This window comes from Mus caroli, unplaced genomic scaffold, assembly GCF_978045245.1.
Source record: "Mus caroli unplaced genomic scaffold, Mus_caroli_1 scaffold_9, whole genome shotgun sequence".
Taxonomy (NCBI): Eukaryota; Metazoa; Chordata; class Mammalia; order Rodentia; family Muridae; genus Mus; species Mus caroli.
Window position 1 is genome coordinate 115,244,911 of NW_028227264.1, and position 22,456 is coordinate 115,267,366.

At 42.8% G+C, this 22,456-nt stretch overlaps 1 protein-coding gene and 1 pseudogene across 1 annotated transcript in view; one reads left to right on the top strand and one right to left on the bottom strand.

Moving 5' to 3' along the window:
- The window catches only part of Lgr5 (leucine rich repeat containing G protein-coupled receptor 5), a 139,964-nt gene extending 122,528 nt beyond the window's left edge, over positions 1 to 17,436 (bottom strand). Inside the window, exon 1 of the mRNA XM_085843174.1 lies at positions 16,983 to 17,436. Within this exon, the coding sequence (XP_085699300.1) occupies positions 16,983 to 17,194 (212 nt within the window). The 5' untranslated portion in view covers positions 17,195 to 17,436. The remainder of the gene's footprint in view (positions 1 to 16,982) is intronic.
- LOC147002766 (uncharacterized) lies at positions 730 to 16,377 on the top strand (annotated as a pseudogene).
- Positions 17,437 to 22,456: the final 5,020 nt, after the last annotated feature.

Genomic DNA, 22,456 nt, shown 5'->3' on the forward strand with positions numbered 1-22,456 from the left:
TTTCTCTTTAAAAAGGAGGAATACACAAGTAAATGCTCACCAATTTGAAATAATTTACAAACAAACAAACAAACAAAAAACCCAAGTAGGATAGTTGTCTTGAACCTGAATCTTATAGCTTCCTTTGGAATTATTCTGAAGTAATGCTTTCTGTATATATATTTTATTTATTTCTGTATGTAATTATTTATTTTTAGAGAAACAAAATTTAGCATCACAACCTAGTGAATTCCAACCTTTTAAAAAGATCCACTTGTTTTATTAGTGATATTATACCACAACCTGAAATGTACTCTTTGGTATCTAAGGAGATTAGCAGCCAAAAAAAAAAAGCAATTAAATTTACAGCAGGGCTACAGATACCATATCTAGAACAACAGTTTGGTTAAGGAAGTAACATGAAGGTCATATCAACAAGAAAAAGAACACTAAGTAGTAGATTTCTCTGGAAGAAACAGAATAGAATCCCATACTCTGCAATCTGTTCTTCTTATCTAATAACTCCTTGTGTTTGGGGTTCAGAGAAGTGGGGGGAGAGGCGGAAGCAGGGGTGCTGAGCTTGCACGCTGGCACAGACACGGCCAGGCAGCTGGTGAAAGCATCTGAGAAGTCATGGTCCTGCTTAGCTCACCAGCTCCATCTCAGATCTTAGGTTAGTGCAACCACAACGGCACGGTCTGGAGCTGGCTACATCTGTGTGATCAGCGAAGCAGTCGCTTAGGGTTCAAAGGCATGGAGCCAACCATCCCAGCAACTTTCCTGAAGAACAGACCGACGTGCAGGAACAACCAATACAGTTTAAGGACTAGCAACCAATTGTATCTCTTCACACAAAGGTAAGGGTGTTCCCAAGGAAGAACAGTTCTGTTATAAATCTCCTTAGTACTTTTTGCCTGTGCTAGAGTCTGGCAGGTTCCTGGGTCTCCGATTGTTCTGCAGCCCATGAAGCTGTTTTGAGACTGGGATCCTCTCACATGTCAGTGTCCTGTTTTGAAGGAACAATGCTCTCGGATGAGCTGAAAAGATGTATGTAGACCCCACCATTACAATTCCTGGTCCCCTTTAGTCCCTTTGAAACAGCATGAAAGCGGTACCTCCCTAATTATGTTTATCCAGCCCATAGGGAAATTAGTTTATCTTTTTGATCAAAGCAAATTAGGCAGAGCGTGGCTGACTAGAACATAACAGTAAAATCTCCACAGTTTTTCTTCCATCCTGTTTCTCTCAGAAATAGGGCCTGTGTCAAATATGTAGGTATTTCCCACGGCCAAGCCAGACTCTGATTCCAACAGGGTCTGTGGCTTGGACAATGGCTCTTACATAGACACTCAAGTCCTTTAGCTCAGGCATTGTACTCAGAAAGAACTAGTAACCCCTTAGCTAGCATTTGATGAAACATCTAGATTTACATATTTCCTTAATTGCATTTTTGAATGTGAGTGAGATTTATCTGACCAGAGCTAAATGCTTCCTTTATTCCCCTACCCAAGGCAAAATTCAACTCCATGCTCTCTAAAATAAGGGAGGTTGGGGGTGTACAGAATCTTATTCAGTTCCCACCTGAACAAATTTTAGGATTCAGCAAAGTGGGATGAGGGAGTTGTATTACCAATGACAGGAAAGATATATCTTTACCGTTTAAAGTGGAGTGGCCAGTCTCTAAAGCTTTGCCCTGTTTGTCTCTTTCAAAAAGCGTATTTCGATATTCTAAACGAATGCTATTCCTTATGGATGGATTCCCCCCCAAAATTAGTTGCTAAGATGTTTCAAGAATCTTGTCCTTAAATTTTTCTTCCAGAACCTTTCTGCTGTGTGGCTGCAAAGACTGGAGGGTTAATTTAATTTTTATTATTTATTTACTAGAAATTGACAGTAAGTCTTACACTTAGCTCCATTTAAGCCCTCCCTCTGCAGCTGCCCATGTGAAAACTACAATGGTTGCCTTCTTCCACTTCAGTGGGCACAGCACAAAACATCCATTGAGTTTTCTCTTTACCGCAGCTGCCAATGTCCAGCCGACTTTTAACAAACCAACCGAGCGGAATCACAATGCGGCTGTAACAGTTTACGGTATTTCTGTTGGTTCTCTTTTGAGACTGAAGGTGTTAATTAAGAATCAAAGCACACAACCCTGCCAGCTTTCTTTCACAAACCATGCCCTGGCCACTGCAGTTTTCAGAAGAAAAAATAAATCTAATAAAGGGATAAAAATGTTGTTTGTCACACCAGTAAAGTGTACTTAAGACCCTTTGATGGGGAGCTTTTCACGTAGTCTTGTCAGATGGTCTGGAAATAGTGCATTTTTCTCCCCTTGTCTTCCTTCTTTATATTCACAGTTCTCTGAATTTAATTTAAGACTGCCTGGAATTTAAAAAGTATGAAGTCATGCGAGGGATTCTTTATAGACAGTATCTGGTCTCAAATAGTAGATTTGCTTCTGAGAGAAAAAAAATGACATTCAGAAATCCACCATGTCATAGCTTTACACCATTGTGTCTTCTATTAGCATATTTATGGTAATCTAATCGTAATTTTTTTTCTGCTTAAAATATAATTTCCAGCATTCTTATATAGATATAAGTCTCTAATATAATTCCCTTGCAGTTTTTAGGAGGGTCCCTTTTAACAAATACAGAACTGAGTCTTTTTCCAAGCATAAAATTCATATACAGACTACAATGTTATTTTATTAAGTAGTTTGTCTTTTTATATGATTTTTGATGTATATTGACTATCACTCAGCCACATATAGCACTGTGAAGTCATTATTTTTAATCTTAAGCTTATAGAGAGTTTATGGAGTTAGCAGTTCTGGGAATTAGTCAAGCCTGCTAGCTTTCTCAGCAAGAGGTTTAACTCCTAGATGCACAAATCAAGTCCCAATCCATTAATCCTGCTAGAGAGTAGGAGAAAGAAGGTCAGCTTGTTGATTTAATGTTAATGAAATGAAGGGGCTCCCAAGGCTACCTAGGGGATTGCCTCTAAACTGTAAAACAAATAAAGCCATTTTAAGTATAGCAGATTGCAGGAGAGGAGACCTGCTGCTGGCTTAGCTGAAGAAACAGGAGGGGCGTGCCTGTACAGAAACCTCCTGTTTTCTGTAATCTGACTACACCTGTGCTGCTTCCAGCCCCTCAACTGTCAGGCTGACAGACTCCTCAAATGATAATCCTCCAGAGCAGTGCTCCTGTCTCTTACTGCACATGCGCAAAAGTTGAGCTGGAGGACGTCCAGCTGCTAGCAAGCCTGCGGTTGATTGATGGGCCAGCTAGATCTGGAGGGGTGGTTCTTCCTAATAAACTCCTCCCCTCATTTCTATAACATCGATATTGCCTTCATTTGTTTTTGTATGTTGAGATTCCCAAGGAAAATGCCCTTTAAAAGATTCATTGACTGACTAAGCTGGGTGGTATGTCTTTAATCCTAGTACTGCGTAGGCAGAGGCAGAGGCAGGTGGATCTCTCTCTGTGCTGGTCCACAGAGTAAATTCCAGGACAGCCAGGACTACACAGAAACCCTGTCTCCAAACAACAACAAGCAAACAAACCAATAAACAAAAAAGACATTGAACTTTGCTTTCTAAACCTAGGACCCATCACCGCTAGGCTGAAACAAACTCACAGGGTAACTTGGGTGACATGTGCAGGCTTGTTTAATTTTGATTTTTGCTTTTCTATCTGTTGTTTTGTTTTGTTTTTGAGGCAGTTCTCATTACAGAACCAGGCTGGACTTGAACTTGGGATCCTTTTGCTTTAGCCCCATTCCCCAAGACCTAAGATTGCAGTTGTGGGTTACTGCAGCCAGCCTAGACTAGTGGTCTTCAAACTTGGCTGACAAGCTGATGGAGTTAAAGATCATTTTGGTATTTCCTTCCTTCCCCACCCTGCACCCCAAGATTCTGATTTATTGGCTTATTATTGTGGTGTGAGCTTTGAGAATGTCATATAAGTTCCTCTTAGCACGTTCGTGGAGAACATCAGACCAGGGCATTTAATCCACCGCTCTCCACATTTGTTTGGAGCGTTGGATGTATCACGGTGTTATTTTCCAGCTCCTTGGAGCATGCCGAGCACTTTAGCATCCTGTACACAGAGCAACTTCATTTATTTTTTTTCCTAAATGTGAATTTCTATTTCTTTGTTGCATGCATAAATGAGTCTTTCTTTGTATCTCCGTCTCTTCTGTACACACATATATAAAGAGACAGGAACAGACACACACACACACACACATACACGGTGGGGGGAGAGGTAGGTAAACAGGTAGATAGATGGATAGATGGATAGATGGATGGATGGATAGATAGATAGACAGATGGAGGGATGGATAAGTGGATAGATAGATGGATATTTTGACTGGTGTCTAGCTATTCCAAGAAGAAAAGAACCCAGTGTTCCACGAGTGAAGCAGTTCCATAAGAGAGAGGTTGTCTGGTCCATTCTCTGGTGTTTCTCATCTTGCTCTTGAACATTACCACAGTTTAGTTTGTCACCATTTCCTCTGGCTGTCACTTTCTTCTTACTCCTCCTCCTGGGGAACATTCTTTAGTTTGGTGGCTCTCCTTCCAGCTTGTCCCTTGGAATTGTTTGGCTTCTGCTATCTTCTGCTATCCTTTGCTCGGATGACAATTTAAGCTGTTTTCAGAAGCTAGGCAGACAGAATCGCCTTCTCAAGTCAGTGCTTCTGGCTAGTAAGTAATAGAGGCGTGGCTGAAAGTCCTTTAGATTCGCCTTTGAGATTATAAAAACGAACCTCCCTACATATAAGACCCTCTGCTACTTGGGAGCTAAGATCTCCTTTTGCGTGTAGGAAGATAGAAGATTTCCTGCCTTCAGTTTAGACCTGCTGGATGAATTTTGCTGGCTTGGATGGACAGAATTGTCTCTGTGGCAGAGGGTCCAAGATTGTGCAAAGCATCCATTCATTACCACACGGGTGTGAATCTGCAATACCCCGCCCTCAGCTCACCCCTCAGCTCACTCTCTGAGGTAAAACACTCGCAGAGCTGTCAACTATCCTGGAGACTTTTTGCAACACCTGTACACCTACGTGCAAATAGAAAACGTCACTCAAAACACAGAGCCTTTTATTTGTTTGATACAAAGGATAAGAGATGAAAGGATATTTTCTTTTCTAACAGATGCCGGCGATATCCAACTCATTTGAAGTTGCCCTTTCTTGCTTCTTTTCCTTGCCCCTCTCTACCTACCAGGGACTCCATTATCTCTCCCTTTTAAAAGATTATAATTAATGAAAATTGCATTTGTATACAAAAGTTTCAGGTCAAATGACGTAAGTATTTTAGGGAGTAAAAAGAAGAGACCACGTAGTGTGATCACTGTAGTGTCCGCAACAACAAAAAAAATAGCATCTGGCATCTAAAGCGGCGGTTCACAGCCTTTCTAGTGCCCCGGCGACCCTTTAATACAGTGCCTCATGTTGTGGTGACCCCCCCCAACCAGAGTTATTTTGTTGCTACTCCATAACTGTGATTTTGTTACTCTTATGACTTGTAATAGAAATCCACACAGAATGTTTGTGGGGGTCGCGACCCACAGGTTGAGAACCACTGATATAATGCCTGCTCCGGGGTGAGGTACTGTGCCAAGTGCTTTGTGCGAACGATTTTTGCCAGTCTTCACAACAACTCCATAAGAGAGATAGTGTGATGTCCAGGTTTCAGAAGAAAGACTGAGACACAAAGTAACCTGCCAAAGAACCTGTTTCCCAGCTCTGCACAAGATTTCATTAGACCTTGTATCAGCAAGTCCATCCTTTGTTTTACATTTATTTTGTGGCAAAGGAAGAAAAGGCACCTTATACCTTAAGTATGGACAAAGTCTTGTATAGAGTTTATGGCACTGGTTCTCAACCTGTGGGTCGCGACCCCTTGGCGTCCAATGACCTTTTTCTTTTATAGGGGTCACCTAAGACCACCATCAAAACACATTACAATTCATAACTAACAAAATTATAGTTAAGTAGCAACAAAAGTAATTTTATGGTGGGAGGGGGGTCACCACCACACAACGAACAATATTAAGGTGTGTCACATTAGGAAGGCTGAGAACCAATGGTTTAGGGAACAGGGCCTGAGCTCCCAAGAGAAAATAGTGCCCTTTCTCTGTGATGTCCACAAGTTGTGTCCTCTTTGATGTGGCCCAGGCACTGACATGAAAAAGAGATGCTTTTCAAATGCAGTTTCTAATCCAGTGTAGGTGTGAGGAGGCCAAGAGTACAGGGGGCACCTTCTGCTGGATATAAGGCATCTCACCATTTCTGAGAAGAGTGAGGATCACAGCCTATGCCCAGCCACCCAGCCAAGCATCAAGGTGGGCAAAAGGCAAAGGGAGGAGCAAAGAAGGCTGGGCCACGGGAGCCTTCGTTTGAGGTCCCCCACTGACAAGGCACGGTGGAGTGACTCGCTGCTGACAGACTTGAGTCATGTCAGTGGGCTCTGGGGCATCAAATGAGAAGACCTGACAGAGATCCAAGGTCAGTGCTGATGGGGAAAGCTAACAGATGACAAGAAATATCTGGTCAAGTTAAGGTCACAAGTGTACTGTGAATCCTAACAAACATATTTAATTACTACGTTCACAAAGTTTGGATATATGCACTCTTTAGACTAAATCCGAGTGGCTTTTTTTTGTTTTGTTTTGTTGTATAGATTTTCTAAAAAAACATCACATTGGGTTATTTTAGTTGCTTCTACAGTCAACTGAAATCAGAGGATGTTAAAATTCAGGCACACCCTTAGACACAAACACATATCATAGGAGATGAGCAACATGACACTCAGCATCTGGCCCAGGGGACTGAGGGTTCAGATTTCGTTTGACAATTCGAGCAAAGAGGCCAAGAAAGGGCAAACTGGTGTGAGGTTTTCAGGGGACCTGGGTTCTGGGTCCATCTTTGCCAGCTGTCTATTGTGGGGGCATGATTTGCTTCTTCTGGACACAGATCTTGTCGCATGGGAAATGATGTTGCTGGCTTTTAATATCTTTCCTGTTCTAGGTTCCCCGGGTCCACATGGCTAGTGCCTCACCCAAATCCTCTACAAGCACATCCCCATGTTTTAAATCCAATCAAATTGGGTGGAGAAGGTAACATTCTAATTGACCATGCTTTAGCTCTGTGCCACATGATTTGACCTCGGGCACACATCTTGGTCTTATAATTTGCGGATCAAATATTTTCTTTAGAACTCAATTTTTTTTTTAAATTTCAAATTTAAAAGTTAAAAGAATTGAAAATTTAAAAGTTGAAAATTAGAACATTTATTATTTATTTATTTGTTTGTTTATTTGTTGATTGGGGGAGGGGCTGTGGAGTATGTCTGCGGAGTCAGTTCTTTCCTTCCACTATGTGAGTCCTAGGGTGGTCAGTCTTCGTGGCAAGCATCTTTGCTGGCTGAGCCATCCTGCCATTCTGGCTTTTAGTTTTTTATAGAATTTTTCATGAGTATATTTAGCTGTTACTTTGAGCTCTGCATTGTTTGTTTAAAATTTTAAATTTATTATTATTTTAAGATTTTATATATATATGTATATATAATACATACATACATACATACATACATACATACATATTGTAGCTGTCTTTAGACACACCAGAAGAGGGCATCAGATCTCATTACAGATGGTCGTGAGCCACCATGTGGTTACTGGGATTAGAACTCAGGACCCCCGTAAGAGCCGTGATCTTAACTTCTCTCAACCATCTTTACCAGTGTGAGCTGTTCCTTCCCAATATTTTTGTCCTGAGCTATTTCTACAACTAATGCAAACAGGGCTTCAAATTACGATGTAATAGTCATTTGGGACCAGCCAGTATCCACCTAGCACTTCTCACAGTGGTAAGACCCTGGGGAAGTGGATGTTTTGCTGGAAGGCCAGCAGCTGTAAGTGGAAGGGGGATTGACGTTGGTTAATCGTATTGCTAAAACTTTTGAGTTCTCCAAACGAGCTATGCTTACATCCTGGGAGAATCGGGTTTAACTGGGATTTCCTTTTGCTATCTGAGCTTGAAGACTCCCCTGTATTCTGTTGCACAGAGTCCCAGAGAAAAACAGCTGCTCACACAGGGGTGGTGGAAGATGTGACGTCACTCTAGGGAGAGTAATGCCTGAAGCTTCACCAAGGTAGAATCCCAGAGCTTCAGTTTTTGTGCACACAGAGTTGATATTTTAATCCTAAGGACTTTTCTCTCTGCATATATAGTCTGAAGGCCAGTGGTAGAGGACAGACATCACAGGTAAGGATGACACAGTCTTCTTGTCCTTGTCTGACACCATCCATAAATAAGGGATGGAGATGGATGAAGGGGTACACAGCCCAAGGACAGTTGTCTGGTTGAATCTGCTCACTCAGAGAATCCTGGATCTGTCAGCTCTCATAGCCTATTTCCTTTGTCGCCATCTTTTACACAACTCTATGCTGTGGGCCACTTGACAGTGTAACAACTGTAGAGAAAGGCCTGTTGCCAACTGCCTTGGCTCAGGGGCCTCTTCTGACAGGAAATGTGAAGAGAAAAATGAAGATTTCTTGTCTCAGACTTTACTAGACGGCACAAGTTTATTCTAAAAGTTATTCAAACCCTGTGAAGTAGAGGTTTCTATGGTGTCTTATTCATAAAGGATGACTAAAGAATCCAGTTCTTTCCACAAAAGAACTTTCATAATATTTGGCTTTCATAATATTTCAAATATTCTTTACTACCTCTGTATAGAAACAGGACAGTTTTGTGTGTGTGTGTGCGCGCGCGCCCGCAGAGTTAAAGATCAATTGATTATATAACAGAATTCCTTCAAGCAAATGCCTCATAAGAAAATTTATTACCTAAAAATTTCAAGCACCATGTGGTTGTGTTCTGTGTGCTTAACCAATAAACTCATTAAAATAACACCGAGCAAACCCAAACACGGCACAATGAAAGTCCTAACGCAGCCCACATTAACCAACCAACTTTAAAATAATATCTTTGTTATGGACTAAGGTTAAAATTCAGCAAATTCCTTATATTTTTTCCACTTGAGATCATGACTGGTTTTCTACTTCTTGAGAAATACACTTTTGTGGCTTTTTGATCAAAGCAAATAGACAACCCTGCCCTATCTAACCAAGGTTTTGAGAGGGGGAAAAAATAAAGGAGACAAACGTATGTAAGTCTTTTAATGTAAAAATTCTTAGTGTCCCTGTTCAGTATAGATGTTAGGAAGATGCTACCCACCACACGTGTGGGTGAGTTTGAGTGTGTGTCGGGAGGCATGGAACGGGGTGGGTGGGGGTGTGAGGAGTGGGGGTGGGGGAGGAAACAAAGGAATTTGGCTGCAAAATTGAGTAATAGTTTGAAACACTTGGCTTCCAGTTGTGAAAGATGAGCAACAGAGGGGGGAGAGATTGGGCTAACAAGGATCCACTTGAGGGAAGGTTAATCTTGGCTGGCAGGCTGACCGGGAGGTCAGCTCAGAGCACGCCTTCTCAGCTGGAGTGAGGCTTGCTTTGCCAGGCCAACTGTGTTCTGCTTTTCAGCTTCTGAATTGAATTGCAGGTTGCTTCGGAACAGCCAGCACCTCTGTCTCTCCTCTAAAAGGGTTGTCCAGTCACTGCCGTGTCCTGTCAAGGTCCCTATGTGTCATTTCTGCTAAGCAAGTAGCACAAAGGGAAGCCCTTCTTATTGCTATGTTAGGGGGTGTGTAGTGTGCACATGAGATCATTTTCCTCATGTCTGCTGATGGACCAAGACTTCTTCGGAAGGCAAGAGGGATAAAACAGGCACACGTAAGAGGTGATATATTTGGAAATAGTCATTGCTATACCGTTTTAAATAATCAGTGTTAAGTTAATTACAGATTTGAGGCACAAGAGAAGCATTTTAAGAGACTCTAGAGACTGTACCCTGATGTAGCCTAAAATTTCCAAACAGAAGCATTTATTTGGTGGGGGGAAGCTTTTATACCGAATATAATTTATAGTGAGTCTTTCACCCATTGTTTTTCCCCCCGTGTTGATGTTGTAACCACAGATTATTAATGTATGACAAGTTTGCAGTAGCAAATGATTTGGAAGTCCAAGGAGGGTAAACACGAGCCTCAGGAAAGGCTTTTGGTCTTAAGGAGGAGATTTCCCCTGATTTACCAGGATTCTGCTGGTCTGCAAGACCGAATCACACCGATCTTGCTAAACTTCATTACATAAACTTGTAAACATAAGTGTGCTTCTGTAGTCTGTGTTAGAGAGATAGCTCTCTACTCTGAAGCATCGTGGAAACCCATCACGGCTCCTTTGTGACGCCCACTCCTCTTATTTATTTTGAGGATAAAAACATTCAGCTGTTAAAGAAGGCTCGTAATGCTCACCCGATCAGTCATTTCAACGGACACAGCGACTTTTTTCAACACATAGATGCAGCCACAGAAACAAGGAAGCAAACACGTGAATCCTTCCTACAAGCTCCCTCCCTCACTTATCCATCCGTCTTCACCTGTCTCCAACTACTGTGGCTTACTCTGCCTAGGAAGCAAGGGAAAGTCTCCTGAAGCAACAAGGAAACACACACCCACCTGCTCAATTTATAACAGTGGCCCTAAACTATACACCAGAATGCCCGTCTTAGGGAAAAAACGAAAAACCGCACCTTGCTCCCTTGAAGGGACACTTCTGATCTGAGAGCTTCATTAATTATCTTTCTGGAAAGAAAAGTGTGCACAGTCATCACGGGTCATAACTAGACATTAAGAACTGGTTTTCTTGTATTGATTGGGAAACTGGCCTTGATGATAATTTCCATATCCTTGAATAAACTTACAGACCTTCATGTCATGAATAGCACCTACATCATAAGGCGGTTATGGTATAGTTAAGTCAGGGATTCATCAACATGTCTAGCACTCAGGAGGACAGGGTGAATTTCAATTATTTTTATTAAAGCAATAAAGTAAATTGGCTACGTTAATTCTCTTGTGTGTTAAAAATAAATACTGTGTTACATCATGTAAGCTGTCTCTAATTTAATTATATTTCAAATGGGACTGGGCAATCATTGCACATACTTTTATTCTGCTCTCTCTTTTTTCCCTTGTCCTGTTTTTGCCATGGGGATTCCAGCAGCGAATGCAGCCAATTATGTTAAGTTCAACATTGCAAATATTTGTTGAGCATCGATTAAAAGCCAAGCGTTGATGTGAGCCTTGGATATGAAGTAGAAGATTTCCTTCCCTACAAGAGCTTGCAGCCAGAAAAGGAGTCTATGCTGACGAGAAGAAGTCAGGAAATCTCGTTGTGGAGTGTTTCCGTTAGCTTAAGGGGTATATACTCGCCACTATGGGTTGATTCCTTTGTGTACTCTCAGAGTACATTTTAGTGTCTTCCACTCCAGGTATACAGTTTTGAGGACAGAATATACAGACCATGAGGAAGTACTCCTGCAGAGGAACCATGTTTTAAACAACCCCACCACTGGTATTAACAGTGTTGAGAGTCTTCCCGTGTGCTCACTAGGTAACATTATTCCATCCCATAAATCAACAACTCTTATTCTTTCATCTACTTTCAAATAAGGCTCAACCAACGTAACAGAAAAATTAACCAGGAGAGACAGGAGAAAATATGTTTCAAGAAAGGTCTCACTTCCTACTACATAGCTTATGGATAACAAAATTAATATTGAACTATGGAAAATGTACTAACCAGTTGTACATCGTAACTGTGGACTCCTTTTTTCCTCAGCTATTGAGTTTCCCAGGTGAAGTGGGGTATCCCTTTAGAGCAAACCACGTTAAAGAAAATAGTGAATTGAAGCTGACACACTTGGGATAGGAGCACCAAACTCACAGGCAGACGCACGCAGCGCAACACAACTGAATTTACCAAACAGCAACAGTAGAGATAAGCAGCCTGTGTTTGTGCCGCTGTCTGAAATTCATCAGTGTGGCCTGAGTCATCTTCCCTGCTACAAAGCAGGACTCTACACAGGGGTGGGGTGGGGGAGGTATTGATGTGGGTGTGAGAAATTTGAATATTGAAATTTGAATATTGGAAAGAATTGCCTCCTTGTAAAGACCTCAGTTTATCAGAAATATCAACTGGAGGGAAGAGAAGATGTTTACATAGAAATGTGACATTTGGCGTTATTTCACATTTGTACAAGTACATGAACAAAATAAAACTTAACAAAATTGCTCAAGTAGAGTTTACTATAGCTTTTCATTTATGTTCTATGGCATGTGGGTTAGGCTGACTGGGAGGATAGCCACAGGTATTATTAAAATTACTTAAGTACTTCAATTTGATAGAATATGAACATTCACTATTAACAAAATATTAATAATTGTTAATAATTATTTAGTAATAAAATAGAAAGTGTTATTAATGAAAATACAAATTAGATATCAGCTTGAAAACTACCAATATTATGTAGCATATTTAACTTTGATGGTTTTATGGGATTGCTTGCTCTATGTTATTTTTATGCCTTAGGCAGTTTGGAAATTAAAAAGCAGCCGACTAGCTCAAATTAAGAACTGCATTATGAGAAGTTATGCACAAATTTTGTGTTTCTGAACTTCCTTAGCCTTATTCAAGTGTGACAGCTTCCACTGAGGTCTTATTTCTTCATTCATCTCTCATAGCATTCACTATGTCAACATCTTTAGTTCCCCTTAGTTAGAAGAAAATGTAAACAGAAGAGAAGAACCCGAAGACCATGCTGTTCTATGCACACATTCACTGAAGCTTCAACAACTCCATTACATACATATTGGGCATAATATAACCTGTAACGTATTTGTTCCAAATTTATGTTATTAAATTGTCTGAAACTTAACTCACTATTTAAAAAGTATTTCAACTAATTTAGCCAATTAGCATCAACATTGCTCCCATAACATAATCTCTACTGGACTCTTAACCCCCAATACTGGAGAAGACAGACTTCGTTACAGTGCAGAAAAGTTATGGGTCTTCTCCCTTAAGCAAAATATAAATAATGCACCTGCCAAGACAAATGGCAGACATTTTGCAATTGGTCTAAATTGTAGGACACACCTATTAAGCCTTTTGGAACTATTTCTAAAGGGCAAACATTTTTCTTTTGCTTAAAATGCCTGTCTCTGTTTGAAGAGAACCAGAGATGTTCAATTTTTGAAGAAGATTCTAAAACTTTTTTTAAAAAAATTTAACTTTGAAACTGCATCTTAAGTGTTTAAAACATATAAAAGTCTGAAGCCATACATGGTACAGCTGAGATTTTTCTGGTTATTTCTAAGTAACACCAGTTTTTACTAATTAGGTATAGAACTAAATTTTGTTTCAAAATACCATATGGAGAAGCAACCAAATCCCATAAATATAAAGGTTCTTGTGATTCTCTTTGTCCCTACAGCCCATGTTTGCTAAGGGATGGGATGTACATTGACAAGGAAAAGCTTAGTTCTCATTTAAAAGTAAAATAAGTAGTGGTCTATTTTCCAAATATTTTTTCCATATATTTCCATGTAGAGGACTATATGGAAAAGCAAGTAACTATATTAGCCTGCCTGGGTACCACACTAACTAGACGATGAAAACATAAACTAGCGTGCAGAACTCTATGTCTATGACCCTGTTTGAAAACTGCCACATTGGATGGACGAAAAGAACTCAGCCTAAGATTAGCTGCCAGACCCACTTTGCCTCTGACCGCTCACACAGTGGTTGTCTACTTTCTGTTTTAACTTCTGTGTGTGCCTTATTTTCTGCAGAGTGAACCTTACAACCTAAGCAATGGGAGTGGACGAGGTAGGTAGAGAAGAGGGAGGAGAGGAAGAACTGAAGGAGAAATTTCCAGTTTTCAATGATGTTCAGAGGTCCAGCTATAGGTTACTGGGGAAGAATGCAGGCTTAACGTGACTGTAGAGGCTGCCTTTGGATTTACGTTCTCTGGGAATAGAGGATATAAAATGATGCACAATGCCCACGCCTTTTATGAAGAGGGGTAGGAAACCTTTACCTATGATGGCTATTAGTCAGCTATCAGAGTGTGGCTAGTCTATCTGGCAAGTGTTTACAGCTGGAACTTGGTATACAATCTGCTTGTAAAGCACAACACAACACAACAAAACATTTATCCTTTTACTTTAGAGGTCTTGGGAGATAGCATTTAGACTAAATGAATGGTGATACCCTACTGCAAACAGTATAAGACAGCTTTCTAGGCCATTCACCTATGTATCATGACACTCAATTACTGCTTTGCGCCAGGGTGGTGAGATCATAATTTTAATGCTCCATTAAAAAGTTTCAAAAAACTTAGTTCTTAAAACAAGAAAAATCAAGAAATCACATGGTTATTTACTTGAATATGAGTAAATAAAAAGTCCCCATTTACAGTGGTTCTCAACAGGTGGGCCGCAGCCCCACCGGCAAACCTCTGTCTCTGAAAGAATGTACACTACGATTCATAACAGTGGCAAAATTGCAGTTATGAAGTAGCAACAAAAATAATTTTGTGGTTGGGGGTCACTACAACATGAGAAACCATATTAAAGGGTCTCAGTCTTAGGAAGGTGGAGAAGAGCTGGGTTAGGAATTGACATCGACGCAGAAATGTTCAGGTAGTACTAGGGGGAACCAAAAGAGGGCATCACTTACTCCTAAGTCTGCAGAGAAGCCCCTCGAGGTGTCAAACACAAAACCCAAATCTTCAACCCAGGGTGAAGGACATACCACCACTGCTCCTGGCATTTTGTGCCAGGAGGAGGAGAAGGAGGAGGAAGAGGAGGAGGAGGAGGAGGAGGAGGAGGAGGAGGAGGAGGAGGAGGAGGAGGGGGAGCGTGAGCCCTGAGAGGAGCCTACCAGTGTAGACACTCTGAGTTTGATGTTACAGAAGGCACAGAGAGCCCCTTTCCTTAGACACCGGGTGCAGAGTGTCATCAAGTAGCATCCTTCCTAATTGAATTCTAACTTTCAGAGATTGTCTATAGTGAGAAAGCAGTGGCAGTAGGTGGCAGTAACTTCTGAGATGAGAAGGCAGGATGCAATTAGATACATCTGAGGTATATGGGAAATCGCGTAAAAAAAAAAAAAGAATTTTAGGCTTTTGGTAACATAAGCCCAACAAATGTTCATTCCTTCACGTGGGAGGAAAAAAAAAAGTAAGCCGGACACTTCGTCAACGTGTTTGCATATTTTGTAATATGTTATATGATACGTTTGCAGTGTGTGTGAGGGGGGCTGCTCACTGCACTTGTCTATAGTCAAATTTCCGCAGCGTTGGGGGCGGGGGTAGCGTAGTCCCTAAAAGAGAAATCACCAAGTTGGTCTCAGAAACAAACTGGAGAACACATTATCCCTCGAATTACTGAAGTTAGCGGTTAAACTAGGGAGGCTGGGGGTGGCGGGGTGGGAGGGAAGCGTATTAAAGTCTGTGGTAAGACAGCTGTTCCGAAGGAAATGTAAATTCGGAGAGAACGCTTGTTTCCCAGAGCAGAATTCCAACCCTAAAAAAATTATCACTGCATGTAATGATTTCAACTGAAGGGAAACCCGGTGGGGAAAAATTATGTTCTATCCAGTCAAATAATAGTGATCTCAATAGTTTCACGGAACACGGAGGTGCCCAACACGGAAACCTAGGAGGCTGGTCTCTTTCTTAAGTCACAATATCAAAACAGGTTGAACGATATTTTCTGTTGCCCATTGTCTCCAGAAGAAAAACAAAACAAAACAACCACTCACTGCCTAGCAGGGGAACATTGTGTAAGCCTGGTGTTTCTTCCCGCAAAACTCCTAACCAGAGGGGGGAAAAAAACCGAACTCACAACCGTTTCAGTCAACTCCTGCCAAGGTACATCAGAGAAAGCCGAAACTGGGAACACAGGGTTTGGAATGGGCTCGGCGAAATGTCTTGATTTAAAAATAAAATAAAATAAAATAAAGACCACAAATTTATTTCACCTCGTAGTTAGGAGATCGGGTTACCTCAAGGTGGCCTCGACCCTGGTCTCTGGGCCCCAAGGAACCGAGCTTCAGATTAGAAGGAGAGTCGGGAGGAGTACTTATCTCGGTCCCACAGAGATGAGTCGCTTCTGAGTCACCTCATCTACCCCACCACCTGTCACCCTACCGCCTGGGCTTCTCAGAGACCACATTATTAAGGAACCGCAGCCTCGGTTCCACGGTCGGGGATTTGGACGTGATAGCAGGAGCAGAAAAGCTAGGACAATTCCCAGGGGCCGATAGAAAGCTCCAGGTCCCCCTTTGGATGTCTGCGGCGCCCCTGTTTACCCTCCCGGCTGCCTTCAGCCCACTTCCCTTAGCTGCGGCGGGGGAGGAGATGGTTAAAGATTACAATGTGGCCGGCGGCACTTCAAAGGGCGGTTCGGCCAGCCAAAGGTAAAGATAACGTTCTGGCAGCTCTAATCGGGGGTTTGTGGTTGCCACATTTTAATCACTTTGTTTAAAAAAAGAAAAGGGAAGAAAAAAAGAAAAGAGATTTCACCACACTCCAGTGTTGGGGGGGGGCGGTGTGTGCAGAGCAGCACCCCCCGGGGGGGGGGGCTTGAAGAAGTTGTGTTTCTCTTGCAGGGAAAGTTTTTCAGCCCAGACGCAGAGGTCGAGCCTGTGAGCAGTAGGACAACCTGCCCTTGGGTCCCAGGTCCCTGAGCACAAACCCCCACTCGGCACACAAATGCGCACATTCGGAGGGACTGGTCCTGCGTCCTGCCAGGCGCAGCACTGCAAAGCAGCCTGCGCACCGGCTCTCTGCCCCGTGCGCTTCAAGCTCCTTCTCCCAGGGTACAGAAAGCCAGGCTCTGCTCTGTCAGAGAGAGACACGTGCCTTTCTCTGGAGGCCTAAACAGGTCTGGTCAGGATGCCCTTGGCAAACTCGCCTGCCCCCTCCGGAGCAGGCGTGTGCTTGTGGGGAGCCCCAGCCTAGGTTTCCCACCTACCCCCCAATCCCCCTTGAGCTCGGTGCCCGCAGCGAGGCGGGGGGTCACTTACAGGTAGGAGGTGAAGACGCTGAGGTTGGAGGGCAGCTCCGAGAGCCCCAGGTCCGAGCAGTCCACCCTGAGCAGCATCCTGCCATCCAGCTCACAGTGACAGTGTGATGGGCAGCCCCGCGGTATCGCATCTGGTCCCGGTGGGCTGCCTGCGGCCACCAACTGCAGCAGCGCGAGCAAGGACAGGAGCATGTGGACGCAGGAGGTGTCCATGGTGCCCGAGACTGGGAGCGGAGGAGCAGGGAGCCTGTAGAGGGCAGCGCCGGGGCTGATGCAGAACCGAAGCGCTCCGGGATCTTCTCCACTGGCTTCTGCAGCTCACCAGGCGTCTGCAACCCCAATGGGCGTCTGCCGGGTCGTAGCCCCGTGGGGACCGCGCAGAGAACCGTGGTCCCACCGGCCTCGGGAGCCCTCTCTCTGAAGTCGCCGCAGTGGCTGTGAGCGTTGTTGCTGCTGCAGGCGGTCTGAGCTGTGTGCAGCAGCATCTCCGCTCGCACGCTCCTTTTTTAAAGCGCTCCAGCCAAATTGCGCGCCCAGTGACGTCAGCGCAGCCCTGCTTTCCAGGCACCCCCGAGCCCGGCCTCACTTTCCCTCCTCCCTCCCACCATCCCTGGATCCGGCTGCGCGGCGTCTGGCAGCCTGAGGTCTTGGGGAGTGCTGGGCGCTTCCAATGGGTGGGTACCTGCACCCAGCGTCCCGGGCCCGGCAGGGGTCCCCCACCTGCACCCACCCTCTACAGTTCCTGGGTACCCGCGACTGAGATGTGAGAGCTAAGGGGGACTTGCTTCAAAACCACCTAAGGGGACACTTAGGGACTGAAAGATAGATAACACAGGCTTTCTCTGGTCCATGTCAGATAACCTAGGGGGATGCATGCAGTGCTTGTAAAAAGGACCAAAATCTGATCCGAAAGATTGGCATCACAGAAAGAGAGCAGGAGTCCCCCGGGAAGATGGGTGGCCTTTTTGATCCTTCCATCAGGGCACTGTCTGGCTCCCTCTTGCTCAACTATCAAAGCCTCAAAGAAATCGCTAAACAAATAAAACTAGTAAGCCGGTACTCCAGGGTCCTTCCAATTCATCCTGGATCAGGGCAGCAAACTGGCTTTAAAAAGGCAGCGGCCTCGGGGGTGGGGGTGATATTCTCATGCTGTTCACTTGTGGAGGGATCTTAAAACCAAGAGCGCAGGTGAGTCTCCTAGGCCTCCTTCCAGACGCCTTGGAAGAACACTAGTGAAAGAAGAAAGTTCTTACGCACTAGCAGGGACTGCTGGGAAAAAGGATGAGAAGAAAGAAGAACCTGAAGATTTGGTCCTCCCTCCCTCCCTCTGTCACCCTCCCTCCCTCCCACCCTCCCTCTCTCCTGTTCCCCTTTTCCCTCCCTCCCCCTCCCCCCTTTTTTGGAACTAGACCCCAGTGAAGTAAAAGTCGACCACACCTGAGCGAACAGCTGTGGATTTCAGGCCAAGCCTACCTTGCCAACTCTCAATAACACCGGTTCCCCTCTGGACCACAGGAAGTCAGTCCGGGAGCCCTTTGGCTTTCAAGTCCACCTAGATTTGCTTCTTAGTCTGTCCAGTGGAGTTTATCTGAGAAACTGAATTTTATAAGCAGGGAGACTTTCCTTTACGTGGTATGTTTATCACCTTTAGTCTTAGGAGTAACGGTTCTTAAACTTGCCTCTTCACCTGCCTGACATAGACATATACGGATACATGCATATTTATGAATTTATATTATTTCATTTGAACCTATAGTCCGAGGATGGATTTTTGTTGGGTGAGGCCTGATATCAGTAAGTTTGTGTTTCTCCTGGTTGGGGGCCAGACAGACACAGACAGACAGACAGACAGACAGACAGACAGACACACACACTTGCAGAGCACAGTCAAGGTCTTTCTCATCTTATTCATTTATCAAGGGAAGAAATCATGGCCTAGGAACTGTGAAGAGTAGTTCCACGGAGAACCATGCCATGAGTTAGACTTGGTTTCTGGGAAGCCAATGCATTCCCCTCACTGTGTTCTTTCCCCTTACCTCCTCTCTCATTCACAATACACCCACTGCTCCTGTCCTCTGCCCACTCTCACTGGTTTTTGTCCTTTTCAGCCATTCCATCCACACTTAGAGAATGCCGACTCATTACCTATTTTCCTTCCATTAAAAAAATGGAACTGGAGACTCTCACTCTTTCTGAGGATTGCATGGGTACCCGTAGGGATGCAATCGGGACGTCTGCAGTGTCCTAGACCTTAGTTACCTTTCTTTACCCAAGGATCATTTATCTCAAGTGTTTAATCAACTTTAGCTTGATCACTTTGAGGGAAGGGACTAGGCATGCAGAAATGGTTGTGCCCATAATCTGTTTAAAAGCACCAAACAACGTCCTTTGATGTCAGTGTTACCCAAAGGAGCAAAGCGTTGCCGTGGAACGGGTCAGGTAGAACTGCATGTGAATTTAGATTCTTCCAGTTTCATGCTGCTTGATCACAGACCCCAAATGAGTCTGTGTATCACAGTTACTGTGTATCACAGTAACTCTCAGTAAACGTCCTGGTAAAGTGGTGGAGGTATTATTTATCTTGGTTGTTCTAGATGTTACAGTGTCTGGAACTTGGCCCATGCCAAATTTACAAGCCATCAGTGATTTTCCTCTTCTTTCTTTTTTTTTGGGGGGGTGGGAGAAGTGTTGAAGCTTGTTAACACACGAAGTTGGGGCAGAAAGGTTTCTGATTTGATAAAACAGGGAAGACAGATATGTCAAATAAAGATGGGGGCATCAATTACATCTTCCTTCTATTTTTCTTTTCCCCTTCTTCCCCTTCCCTTCTTCTCTCCATTTTGCAAATTCAACATTTACCTCCCATTGGTAAGAATACTCCATAATTCTCCTTTTGGAGCTGCCTCCCAGACTTTGAATTGGTCAGCCTTATAGCTGACCCCAGGAGAGTGGCCTGGGTCCGATTGGAGGATTGTTGTGGACCCTGGAGTCAGAGGACCCTCCCTCTGACTTCATAAGCTCTAAGACTAACATTCTGAGTTCAGAGAAGCTTCAGCTTCTGCCTTATAGGGAAATCTCACCGGCAATAAATGGATTCTTAGAAGTAAATTCCTAAGGTCGCCTGAATCTAAATCCTTCTGCTCCCATCCCCAAGTGCACGAACACATAGCTTTGCTAGTTACTTGACTCAGTGAGTAAGAATCCCCCGTGGCCAATTTACAACCCAGCTCAGGAGAAACCTTGAAAGCATAGGACTTCAGAGGGCCTGATGGTTCTTTAAGCTCTTGACAACCCTGTGAAAGAGTTCACAAAGGGAATGCTACAGCTGGTGGGAAATTTATTTCTTGAGTAGAGATGTATGTGAATGACTTAAGTTTCACCGAAAGATGAAACACAGCAAAATCAAATGTCTCACACCCAAAAGGAAAGTTTCAATAAGACTTGCGAGAATGATCTCTGCTTTCTAGAAAATACCATCTAATTTATAAATGTTTCAAATTGACTGGTAATGAGCAACGGCATTGACTGGGCCTTTAGAGTGACACATACATAGTCACATACAAGGTTGTGGGATTCAGGGATGCTGTCATTTTCACCTGACATTTAAAGATGGGAAATGTCAGTTTTTATGTTGGGTTTTGGACCTGAGTCTTTGTCCTATCCCAAGAATTGTGCCCTTTTCCTGGTAACTTTAGAACCTGGATAGAACTTTATGTTTATTATAAGTTTGATATATATATATATATATATATATATATATATATATCACTATATATTTTCATATATACCAATATCCTCATATATTCTAATATATTCTGATATATGAATATTCACATATATTCTGGTATATCCTGATATATGAGTATTCACATATATCAGTGTATATATATATACATATACATATATATATACATATGTATATATATACATATATATGTGTATATTCTGAATTCTCTCCTATTGGAGTTAGAGAGAGGCACTCTATCTTTTATGTGATAATAAGGTTAGCAGGGTGAAGCTAGACTCATTTAACAGCCTTTATGGTTTTCTTTATGATTTTGGAAAGTATGTCAGTATTAATGAGCTACCGAGCAATGGAACATTTCGTGCTAGAGTGGAAGTCACTTCTTTAGACCCTTCTCTTCAAGTTCCTTGATGCCAGTAAGGTGTAGTCTGGAACATGTTCTACTTTCTGGGTTGGCTAAAGGAATGTTTCCCCAGTTCTTTAATCTTTAATGGAAGTCCACAACTCAAAACACTCATGTGTGCCACGAGAATTACTAACAAGCTTAGCCGAAGCATGCTGGGATAATTTTAGCTAGCAGGTAAGTCAATATTTCTTTTACAAGAATAGTGAAATAGTGTTTACACAACTGGTGGGCTATTATGGACTTGTTTAACTTGTTTGAAAGAGTATAGAGCCCGTTATTTGCCCTCCTCATTTTACATTCATGATATAATCAGGCTAATGCCGAACGTCTTAACTCCCTTTTACCAACCACGTCTAATTAATTGAGAAGGGAGGAGGAGGAGGATTTAAGAATAAAGATCTATTTTCTTTGGGGGATTATTTATTTTGTGAGAAAGCATTAGTTCAGCTAATTCATTACTTTGAAATAGCCCATTATGTGAAATCAATTGGATCTGTCTTTGATTTTTATCAGATATAAAGGCAACCTTTAACTGTATCCATATGTTCTAAAGGAGAGGACAGTGGTGTGTGACACTACACATTCTTTCGCTTGTTTTGACCCGCTGGTCTAATTTGTCTCTGATAATGAATGCTCTCCTACCACCACTCAGCCTGCCTTCCCGAGAACACGCATCCCATCCACCTTACTTGGAAACCAGAGAGAGTTCCTTTTCAAACTAAGAATAAAACTAATGAGAAAAAAAAATAGCAAACATTTGAAATAGTCTTCCTGCTCATTCATGTGATTTATCAGTTCCTCCACATACTGCCCTAGTGTTTACACAAACTCTTCCACATGTCCACTGTCCACATGCTCAGACTTAAACTGCAGGACTCAGGCAAGACTTATCTGTACTCCAACAAGGATAGAACCCTGAGAGCCATTTCCCTCTGACAGCTGTTTCATCCTGGGCCCTCATTCTATCCTTTGTCTTAATCCTTCCTCTGCAAACCTCAAAACATAAAGTCTCCACACCTGTGGTTCTGTGAGAAATACATAGTGGCAAACTTTGAACTGAGCTATGGTAAGTCTCTGTAGTCTTTGGCCCATGGGAATATTCAAATTCAGCAGGGGCACAGCTATGTTTGACTTCAAGGTGCCTCCCTAGAGCCTATTGGGAATTTTTAAAAATATAGGACACAGTGTTCTAAATAAATTATGATTTAAAAAAAAACTCTTCAAAATTTGCATTCTGCAACATCTATGATTTTGACATTTTTGGCTAAAGGACTGTGAATGTATCAACATTAGCATATCAAGGAATATCTATTTTCTCAGAAGA